The sequence below is a fragment of the Belonocnema kinseyi genome, chromosome 9 (genome assembly GCF_010883055.1).
Source record: "Belonocnema kinseyi isolate 2016_QV_RU_SX_M_011 chromosome 9, B_treatae_v1, whole genome shotgun sequence".
Classification (NCBI taxonomy): Eukaryota; Metazoa; Arthropoda; class Insecta; order Hymenoptera; family Cynipidae; genus Belonocnema; species Belonocnema kinseyi.
In genome coordinates this window covers 105,984,692-105,996,118 of record NC_046665.1, presented here as the reverse complement: position 1 = coordinate 105,996,118, position 11,427 = coordinate 105,984,692, and the positions used below count along the sequence as shown (strand labels likewise).

Below are 11,427 nucleotides of genomic sequence, written 5' to 3'. Positions count from 1 at the left end.
GCCTTGGAGGAGATTATGTTGAGAAATAAAAAAAAAAAATTCTTAAAAACGTTGTTTTTCTTGGTCAGGCCGGAAACTTATCAATCCACCCTCGTATAAGATTCTATTTAAAAAATATTACAAGTTCAAGATTCTGGTCTTTAATTATTAATGGCCAGAGAAAATATTCAACTGTTGTTTTTATAATGCAACTTTTTTCTAACAAATTAACTTGTTTAAAATTCATCTTTTGGTGTTGAAAAGTGAACTAAACACTTTTTTGGATAAAAACACAACTATTTCTTTTTTAAATTTGTGTTCTTATTTCAAAAATTCATCTATTTTAGAAGAAACTGCATCTGTTTTTTAGAACAAAAGCAACTGTTTGGTTAAAAATTAAAAAATTTGGGTATTCAATTCAAGTATATTTACAGGAAATATACTTGTTGTTTAAATATTATAATTGAATGTTGAAAAGTCAAACTAAAACATTTTTTGTATGGAAATTTAAACACATTTGTTGAAAATGCGCCTTTTTGGTTGCAAAATTAATTTGAAAAAATTAACTTTCATCTTTTTTGGTTGAAATATCAACTTTTACATTTTTTTGTGAATTCATCTTTTTAGATTGAAAATTTAATTATTTTTGAAAAATTTATTTATTTTCTGACAAAATACTTGAATTTTCAACAAGAAAATTAAATTTTCAACATAATAGTTAAATCTTCAACCTAAAAAAATAAATTCCCAACAAAAAAGCGTCGTGGTGTAAATTTTAATAAAAAAGACCAAATTTATACAACAAAAAATAAAGAATCTTAAAACGAAAAAGACGAATTTTCAAAAAAAAAAAATAAAATAATTTTCACTCAATAAAAAAATAAAAGTTCATCTAAACTGTTGCACCTCCAAGCCAAAAGACGAGTTTTCTATACGAGAATTGATTTTTAAACGAAAAATATGTTTTTTAAGCAAAAAATTAATTTTCGAGGCAACTGATGCATTTGGACAAAAAAAATGAAATTTTAAACCAAGAAATCTATTATTTTTTTATGAAAAAGGAGAATTTTCAACCAAAAAAGATCAATCTTAAGAAATTGAAAAATTAATATAAAAAAAAGACTTTTCCATCTAACAGTTAAAATCTCAACCAAATACATAAGCCTTTTTTTTGCGATCAAAATATGAATTTCTAAACAAAAAAATAAGTTTTTACGAAAAAAATTGAATTTTCAATCCAAAAAGACGAATTTTTAACCAAAAAGGATGAATTTTTAACAAAATAGTTGAATTCTATACCAAATAGTTGTATTTCAATCCAAGAAAGATGAAATTTGTACTAAAACCGATAAATTTTTAAATAAATATGAGCAAAATATAAATTTTAAACAAAAAGTAAATTTTCTACGAAATAGTTAAATTTTCAACAAAACAGTAGAATTTTAAACCAAAAAGTATGATTTTTTAACAATATAGTTTAATTTTCAAACAAACAATTGCATCCAAGTAAGAGTGCATTTCAGTTAAAGCAGGTGAATTTTTACATCAAAAAGACGAATTTTCTAAATAGAGTTGAATTTTCAACAGAACAGTTGCATTTTTATTTTTTTTTTAATTTCTTCTAAAAGAAATGGATTAAAAAAGTTAAATTAACACCCAAAGAAGATTCCAGTTCACTTTCAAACATTAAAATAAGAATTGTAAACAATAAGTTAATTTTTTTCATCCAAAAAAGACTTCAGCAACAAAATATGAATTTTAAACAAAACGGTAATGTTCTACGAAAAAAGTTTAATTTTTGAACCATAAGGAAGAATTTTTAATAAAACAGTTGAATTTGCAACCAAAAAGGATTTCTTTTTAAGAAAATTGTCAAATTTTTAACCAAATAATAAAATTTAGAACTAAAAAAATTATCTTCAGGAAAATTTGTTTGCGAATTTTCCAAAATTACGTACATGAGTACAAAATAAATTTGTAAATAATAGTCGATATATATAGTTAAAAAAAACTGAGCTTTCAACTAAAGAAGATTAATTTCCTACCCAAAGAGATGAATTTTTAACAACAACAAAAATAGTTTTCATATAAGAAAGATGATTTTTTCAACCAAATAGTTGAATTTTCAACAACAAAAAATCATTTTTCACAAAATAGTTGCATTTACAACCAAGAAGTTGAACTTTCCAGCAAACGAGACGAATTTTGATTAAAATATTTAAACTTTTAACCACATAGATGAATTTTCAAACTCTGAAGATGAATTTTCTATCAAAAAATAAGAATTTACATAAAAATATTTAAATTTTTCACACAAAAAATATTAATTTTTCATAAAATAGTTAAATTTCCAACAAAATAATTATTTTTTAACATCATTTTTTATTTTTTAACCAAATACCTGAATTTTAAATAAAGGAACTGAATTTTCAAAAATAAAATTTATGTTAACCGAAAAGTAGTATGTACAACCAAATAGCTGAATTTTTAACAAGAAATATCAATTTTCAACTAAAGAGTTGAATTTAAAAAGAAACCTTACACCAAATAGTGGCATTTACAACCAAAAAGTTGAGTTTTCAAGCCAACGAGCTGAATTTTCAATAAAATAGTTAAACTTTTAAGCATTTGTTGAATTTTCAAACTACGAAGACGAATTTTCAATCCAAACGGATAAACTTTCAATTCAAAAAGACAAATTGGCATAAAAATAGTGAAATTTTCAATAAAGAAAATCACTTTTTCACAAAATAGTTAAATTTCCAACAAAATAAATAATTTTTCAACAAAATATATCCATTTTTAAACAAATAGTTAATTTTTTTATCCAAAGAGATGCATTTTTAATCGAATAGTAGAATAAAAAAAATTAGTTTTAACCGAAAAGTAGCATTTACAACCAAATAATTGAAGTTTGAAGCGAAAGAGACGAACTTGTAACAAAACAGTTGTATTTCTAAGGAAAAAAACATACATTTTTAATCAAATATTTGAATTTTTACTCCAACAGTTTAATTTTCAAACAAAAAAAGATACATTTTTTAACTAAAAAAGTCGAAATCCTTTAACAAAATAGTTCGATTGTCAACCAAACAGATGAATTTTAAACTAAAATGATAATTTTTTAACAAAACAAATAATTTTCAACCATAGAGGTTAATCTCCATCCCAATAGTTGATTTTAAAATTTTTAAGAAGAATTCTCAACAAAAAATGTAATAGTTTATATTTCAACAACAAATTTATTTTTTAAAAAAGTCGGTTTAAGCTAAAAACAGAGGAATTTCAAAAATTCTCAAACAAAGCAGATTAACTAAAATTGAAGAAGATTTTTCAGTCAAAAAAGCAACAAATTTGAACCAAATTGTAGAATCTACAGATAGAAAGAGAATATTAAAGTTTTCAGATCAAAACATTAATTTGGTACCAAAAAGATGAATTTTTAACAAATTTTTAACAAAACCCACGAATTTTCAACTAAAAACGACCAATTTTCAACTAAAAAAAAAAGTTTTAATAAAATAGCTAAATATTCAACCAAAAAAATTAATATTTAAACAAAGAAGTTCAACTGTCAAACAAACAGTTTAATTTTCGGCCAAAAAAGATGTCTTTACAACAAAGCAGTTGAATTTATAACAAAATAATTAAATTTTCAACTAAATAGTAGAATGTTTTACCAAAAAAAGATCAATTCTGCACCAAAAATATAACAGTCGATTTTTTAATAAAAATTTTTTTTACTAAACGATGAATTTTCAATAAAAAATAACGAATTTTCTATCCAAAAAGACGAAAGTTGAATTTTAAACTAAGAATGATGACTTTTTCAGAAATTAGTTGCATTTTCTACCAAGAGAATAGAATTTTTACCCAAAAAGGATAAATTTTCAACAAAAAAGTAGACTTTTTAACGAAGAAGTTCAATTCCATCAAAATTGTTGACTTTTCCACTAAAAATGATCAATGTTTAACCAAAAATAAAATAGTTCAATTTTCAGTTCAAAAACTTAATTTTCCATAATAAACGGCTAATTATTAACAAAAGAATTGACTTATCGACTAAAAACAGTTAATTTTCAACTAAAAATGGAATGTTTACATTATTATTAAAAAAAATTAATTTATAAAAAAAAAAGAAGTTTCAACCAAATTTTTAGCACAGTAGTTCAACGGCCAAAAATTTAACTTTTCAAGAAATCTGTTGAATTTTTAAACAACATAATTAAGTTTTCAACAAAATAGTAGAATTTTTAACCAGAAAAGATGAATTTTTAATACAAAAATATAATAGTCGACTTTTCACTAATGGGACAAGAGTCTCAAGTCTGGGATTAAACTTTTTTCTATCATAACTTTATAAATCCCATGACAGAAAATGCATTTCTCTTTTTTTTAGCTAAAAAATTCCTTAGAGTTTTCTGGTCTGAAATAAAATATTTAATATTATTATTTAATTATTATAATAATTATTAATATATATTATAATTAATTATATTACACAATATTTAATTATTATAATAATTAATATAATATAATATTTAATATTATTTATATTTAAACTTTTTTTTTTAAACAAAATAATTGAACTTACTCGTTGCTGATGTAACAGGCATTAGAGCCTGTCGTATGCTAGTTTCCCAGGATCTGGCTAAATGTGCGCCAATTCCACTTTCCGGAGGAGGAACTTGACCATTACTTCCACTAGCAAACATTGGATCTTCTCCCACATAGTAATCCAAATTTGCTGTTCTTAATTCAAAACAGTGCATCGTTTCTAAAAAAAGATCTTTTATGCTCAATTTTTTATTTTTAAAAATACCATTACTACTAAATTGAATTAATATTGTGGATAGATAACGATAATTTTGGAAATTAGACTAAAAGAATAAAATACTGACGAGTGTGGGCAGCTGTAGGTGGTTCAATTGCCAAAATTTCACCAAGAGGTATTTCCTTATAATACTTCGATCCTGTATCACTTTGGAAAAAAGTTAACGATTTGGAATCGAGTCTCCAATAATGTCTTTTTCTCTGAAATATCAAGAGTTAATATCAGAACTCGGACATATCGAAAGTGTAATAAAATAATAGTTGAAATAAGAAAATCAAAATAAAAGTTTGTTAAAAAGTTAGATTATGGTTATTAATTCCCGGTTATTTCACAACTACTTCCCACACTTAGAAAAAATGTTGTGATATAGAAATACTTTAATTCAAGCATTTCAAGAAATTCTAGAAATTTTTTAAACTACAATATTCAAAACTGTATTGTAATTTAAATTCAGTATTGTAGAATTGCAGATTGAAATCCTATTCATTTTAATAGGTTTAATTTCAAGACCTTTAAAATTAAATTGTATACGTTCTTATTAAAACAATTTGTATCAAACTAGACTCTCGAATTTGAATGTTTAAATTTAAACCTTTAAAACTAAACACCTTTATTTTTGAGGCACTTAAAATTAAATATTGCCAAAAAGAAGAATTCCAAATTAAACCTAAAATTTAAGGGCGCAAAAATGGAATAAATTCGAAAATATGCATAGAAAGTTCTAAAATTTTTAAAATTTGCTACGTTGTGAATCAAAGAATTATTTTTTTTAAATTTATTCTTTAAAAGTTAAAACATCTTAAAAATTAAAAAATGTAAATTTAAGAAATTTCTAAAAAAGTTCTCTGCTACCGGCCACCCTATAAATTGTAAATCATATGTGCTTAAAAATGCCAATTTCAAAATTCCCTGACTTTTCCAAGACTAACTTTCTATTTTCCCGACCATTCTACATTTTTTTATGAACTAAAAATTAAAGAATTTAATTTTCAGTTGAAAAACAATTAATTTTCAACAAAGACAAAATAAATGATCAAAAGTGCAATAGTTGATATTTCGACAAAAAATATCTCATCCAAAATGTTGAATTTCCCAGACAAAAATACAATTTTCAACTCAAAAAAGTCGAGTTTTCAACCTAGTAAATGAAATTTGTATAAAAAATTATACATTTTCAATAAAAAATGGAATATTTACATTTTTATTTAAAAACCTTTATTTTCGAATAGAAAATGGCTAATTTTCAACAAACTAGTTATATTTTCAAACAAATAAATGAATTTTTAACTGAAATAATGAATCTTAAATAGAAAAAAATTCTAACCAAATATTTTATTTTAGTTAAAAAACTAATTTTTTACTAAAAATACAACCAGTTTTCAACAAAATAGTTAAATTTTCAACAAAAGAGTTACATTTTCAATCAAGGAGATTAAACTTCTATGAAAAAAGGGAAATTTTCGACAAAAAAAGAAATCGTTCTATTTTCAGGTAAAAAAATAAATTTTCAATAAAAGAACTGTTTTTCAGTCAAAAAATAAGTTGAATTTTCAACTGATGAAGTTACATTTTTAATCAAACATGGAATATTTAACCCTCAAACGGTGTACTAGTGCGAATTCGCACCTCCGGTTTTAAAAAGTTGGTAGCATTTGACCATAGACAGCTGTACAGGATTATCCCCACCACGAAAAATACGTCCGAACCCCAAGGTTTCAGGCCCAATTCCGGTTAGTTCAAGTTCAGTTGATCTTTCCGAGATAGAAGGACGAGAAAATCAAAGTGGTGCGAATCAGCACCTGTGTACCTTTTACGTATGGTAAAGTGTTGCGAGCTGGAATTTCTAAATATTGTTCTCAAGTAAAGGAGTTCCGTTAGTTTGTTGAATGTAAGTATGTTTAAGTACATTTATTTGTTATTTATCCATTTTTCATAATAATTTTCAACAAATTTGGTAAAACTGTAATTTTTTCCATCAGATGTAAGGGAATGAAGTTGAATAGAGTGCAAAGTATCGACTGCGAAATATGTCGCGAATAGTAAGCATTTCTTGTTGAAAAAATTCGAGAGAAATTCTAAATAAAAAGATTTTCATGTAATTGTTGCCAGGAAATATACTGCCAGGAAAAATACTAGATTCACATTCTCGGCATAAACAATATGTTTCCTTGATTGTGCGTTCCGTTAACTGCAAAATCCCGCAAAGTTGAATTAATTTGAATAAAATGCGAAGAAATGGGGATTTTTTTCCAAAAAAGTGATTTTTCAAAAACGCTGCTTTCTTTATAACAAATTATCATTGAGAAAATTAATGATTATTCAAATTTCTATAGAACCATTAGATTCAGCAGGAAACTTCACACAAAAAACATGTGTTTTTAACATTTTTCTAGTCTCAATCTTCTTTTTTATATTCGAAGTTGAAAATGCAAAAGCCAGATTCGCACCAGTGTACTTTAAATAGGGACCAGAAAGGAGTGTACCATTTGAGGGTTAAATTCTCAGTTAAATAACAAATTTCAACATAATAGTTCGATTTTAAACAAACAAAAAAAGTGTAATAGTTCATATTTTGAAAAAAATTAATTTTAAAAGCAAAGCATTGTGATTTTTAACCAAAAAAATGCAATTTCTACCCATATGAATTTTCAACCCAAAAAGCCGAATTTTCAACAAAACCAGACCAGTTTTAAATTCCCTGACTTTCTGGAATTCCTTGACTAGTAGCAACCCTGTAAATTTCTAATTGTTCATTAAGAGTTCCAGAAAAAAATACTTACCGAAGGATCTCGGTTTGTAAAGTGCACCATCCATCCTTCTTTTAATACTTGCGAGCCTCGTTTCTTTGTGTGTTTAACACTCTGCACAATTCTCATTAATGGAATATTGTTGCTAGGAGTTGAGCTACAACTAAAAATAAAGAATAAATTATTCAATTTGCAAAATGCTTCTTAATTAACAGTAAATTGAATTGATATAAAAATTCGAAAATAAAATAATTAAATTGAAATAGGGGTTTAAATTGAATAACTAACCTAGATGGTCTCGATTTTTCCAAACTCTCAGTCGAAATGTCATGGGCAGAAGAAAATTCAGAGTATTTTCCATTCATCGTCTTTTCATCGTTTAAATGAAAGAGCTGAGGTGGTTGAGGCAAGCATTCAGCATCACTATCTCCATCACCTTCTTCATTTCTACCATCACATCTTCCTTCGGGTTCACTACCAACCCCACTATCAGGATATTCGATACCTAAATCCAATATTAATTATATTCTTAATATTAATCAAGTATTTTAAAAGCATAGCATGGGGGCGGAAAAACTTTATTTCAAATATCCCCTTATTTTTCCCTAAATAATTTTTAAACTTCAGTTTAAATATTTTAAATATTTAAAATCCAAAATTCTAGTCTTGTAACATTTTTAATACGGAATCATTTATAAATGGATTAAAATAAATTTTGATTTAATATATAAATTAATTAAAAGAATGCGATTAAATTTATAAGAATTCTAGGTGAATTTCAACGAATTCACGATAAATTCATAAGGCTTAAGTTAAATTCAAATTAATTCGACAAAATTTTATTGAATTTTGTAGTTTGAAATGATTTTGTTCAATTTCAAGAAAATTAAAAAGAATTAAAAAAAACTAGTGTAGGAATCTACAAATAAATGCAATAAGTTACAACAAAAATTACAGGAAAGTACAGATTTTTTCTATATGTCGGACGAATTTTGTACTTTTTTATATATTGCTGTACTTTATTGTAGTTTTAATTTCCTTTAAGAATTTAAAACTACAAGAATCCACAGGAATTTATAGTATTTTAATTTTGTATTATTTATTATTAGTTATTTTTATCATTTACAATATTTGTCACCCTAGGTCGAAAAAGAACAACTCTGCGACTGCAAATAAAAATTTTTATATGAAGATACAAAAACTTAACTGAAATTTAAAACACTCAAGTGGAATGCTTTTGAATTTCAAACTTCAAAAAATATAAATCCTCGCTATTATCAATAAAAAAAATTATAAATGAAAAAAGTTACATTATTTTAATCATTTGAAGTCCGAAATAATTATTTATGTATCAAAATTTGCTTTCAATTAAAAAATATATTCTCTGAAAAACTGTTTAAAAATATCATTTTAAAAATTTTCCAAAAAATCTAATAAAAAAGTTGTTTTTATCTTGAAAATGACATTTTTCCTACAATTTTTCGAAAATCCTGCAAGATTAAAAAAATTGCCTTAAAATTTTCAAGGTTTTTCTGGGAATTTTGATAAAAAATTGTTATTCTTTTGAAATCTTTCAAAATGAGTCAGTGATTATTTTTTGATATTTAAATATTTATATCTATTTATTTATATTTATTTAAATATTTACAATCAAAAATTCAAGTCTTGTAACATTTTTAATACGGAATCATTTATAAATGGATTCAAATAAATTTTGATTTAATATATAAAATAATTAAAAGAATGCGATTAAATTTATATGAATTCAAGGTGAATTTCAACGAATTTACAATAAATTCATAAGGCTTAAGTTAAATTCAAATGAAATCAACAAAATTCCAAAATTCTATTGAATTCTGTAGTTTGAAATGATTTTGTTCAATTTCAAGAAAATTAAAAAGAATTTGATGAAATATTTCAGAATTCAAGGAGAGTTTCAAAGACTTTGTAAAGAATTAAACAAAAACTAAAAAACGCCCGAAAAAATACAACTGTATTGTAATTTAAATTCAGTATTGTAGAATTGCAGATTGAAATCCTATTCATTTTAATAGGTTTAATTTCAAACCTTTAAAATTAAATTGTATACATTCTTATTAAAACAATTTGAATCAAACTAGACTCTCGAATTTGAATGTTTAAATTTAAACCTTCAAAACCTTTGAGGCACTTAAAATTAAATATTGCCAAAAAGAAGAATTTCAAATTAAACCTAAAATTAAGGGCGCAAAAATGGAATAAATTCGAAAATATGCATAGAAAGTTCTAATATTTTTAAAATTTGCTACGTTGTGAATCAAAGAATTATTTTTTTTTAAATTTATGCTTTAAAAGTTAAAACATCTTAAAAATTAAAAAATGTAAATTTAAGAAATTTCTAAAAAAAGTTCTCTGCTACCGGCCACCCTATAAATTGTAAATCATATTTGCTTAAAAATGCCAATTTCAAAATTCCCTGACTTTTCCAAGACTAACTTTCTATTTTCCCGACCATTCTACATTTTTTTATGAACTAAAAATGAAAGAATTTAATTTTCAGTTGAAAAACAATTAATTTTCAACAAAGACAAAATAAATGATCAAAAGTGCAATAGTTGATATTTCGACAAAAAATATCTCATCCAAAATGTTGAATTTTCCAGACAAAAATGCAATTTTCAACTAAAAAAAGGCGAGTTTTCAACCAAGTAAATCAAATTTGTATAAAAAATTATACATGATGATACAATGATTTTGTTTAATTTCAAGAAAATTAAAAAGAATTTGATGAAATATCTCAGAATTCAAGGAGAGTTTTAAAGACTTTGTAAAGAATTAAACAAAAACTAAAAAAAGCCCAAAAAAATACATTGCATTTTTTAGAATTAGGTAAATTTAGGAGAATTCAGGTGAATTAAAAAAAAAGTAAACAGAATTCAAAAGAATTAAATATTCTAGTAGTATAGCAGAGTGGTGGAAAAACTTCATTTTAAAAATTCCCTAACTTTTCCATGAATAATTGTTCATTTTCAAATATCTGTTATATTTAAAGCCCAAAATTCTAATCTAGTAACATTTTTAATACAGAATCTCTTGTAATTGAAATACAAATATTTTTATTTAATTTGTAAATTAGTTAAAAGAATGCAATTCAGTTTATAAGAATTTTATATGAATTTCAACGAATTCGCGATAAATTCATAAGTGTTAAAAACTATTTAAGTTAAATCCAAATGAATTCGACAAAATTCAAAAATTTTATCGAATGCACTAGTTTGAAATGAGTTGATTATATGCCAAGAAAATTAAAAAGAATGTGATAAAATGTCTAAGAATTCAAGGTGATTTTAAAAGACTTTATAATTAATTAAACAAAAACAACAAAAAAACTCGAAAAAATGCATTGAATTTTATACAATAACGTGAATTTAGAAGAATTCAGGAGAATTAAAAAAGTCAAAGAATTCAAAATAATTAATATTAATTATATTCTTAATATTCATAAAATATTATAGAAATATATCAGAGTGGTGGAAAAACTTCATTTTAAAAATTCCGTAACTTTTCCATGAATAATTTTTAATTTTCAAATATTTTTTATATTTAAAGCCCAAAATTGTAATAAAAAAATTTTGATTTCATTTATAAATTAATTAAAAGAATAAGTTTAAAATTATAAGAATTTGAGGTGAATTCCCACGAATTCACAATAAATTCACAAGACTTCAATACAATTTAAGTTAAATGCAAATGAATTCGACAAAAATCCAAAAATTCCATCAAACTGAAAAGTTTGAAAGAATTTATAATGAATTAAACAAAAACTAAAAAAAAACTAGAAAAAATGCATTGAATTTTGTAGAATTAAGTGAATTTAAAAGAATTCAG

General features: G+C 24.1%; 1 protein-coding gene across 1 annotated transcript in view; it reads right to left on the bottom strand.

Moving 5' to 3' along the window:
- The window catches only part of LOC117180353 (serine/threonine-protein kinase D1), a 58,856-nt gene that overhangs the window by 16,238 nt on the left and 31,191 nt on the right, over positions 1-11,427 (bottom strand). Inside the window, exons 6-9 of the mRNA XM_033372807.1 lie at positions 7,849-8,065; positions 7,594-7,723; positions 4,881-5,013; positions 4,574-4,756 (exon numbers count right to left, since the gene is read on the bottom strand). Coding sequence (XP_033228698.1) covers positions 4,574-4,756; positions 4,881-5,013; positions 7,594-7,723; positions 7,849-8,065 — 663 coding nt within the window. The remainder of the gene's footprint in view (positions 1-4,573; positions 4,757-4,880; positions 5,014-7,593; positions 7,724-7,848; positions 8,066-11,427) is intronic.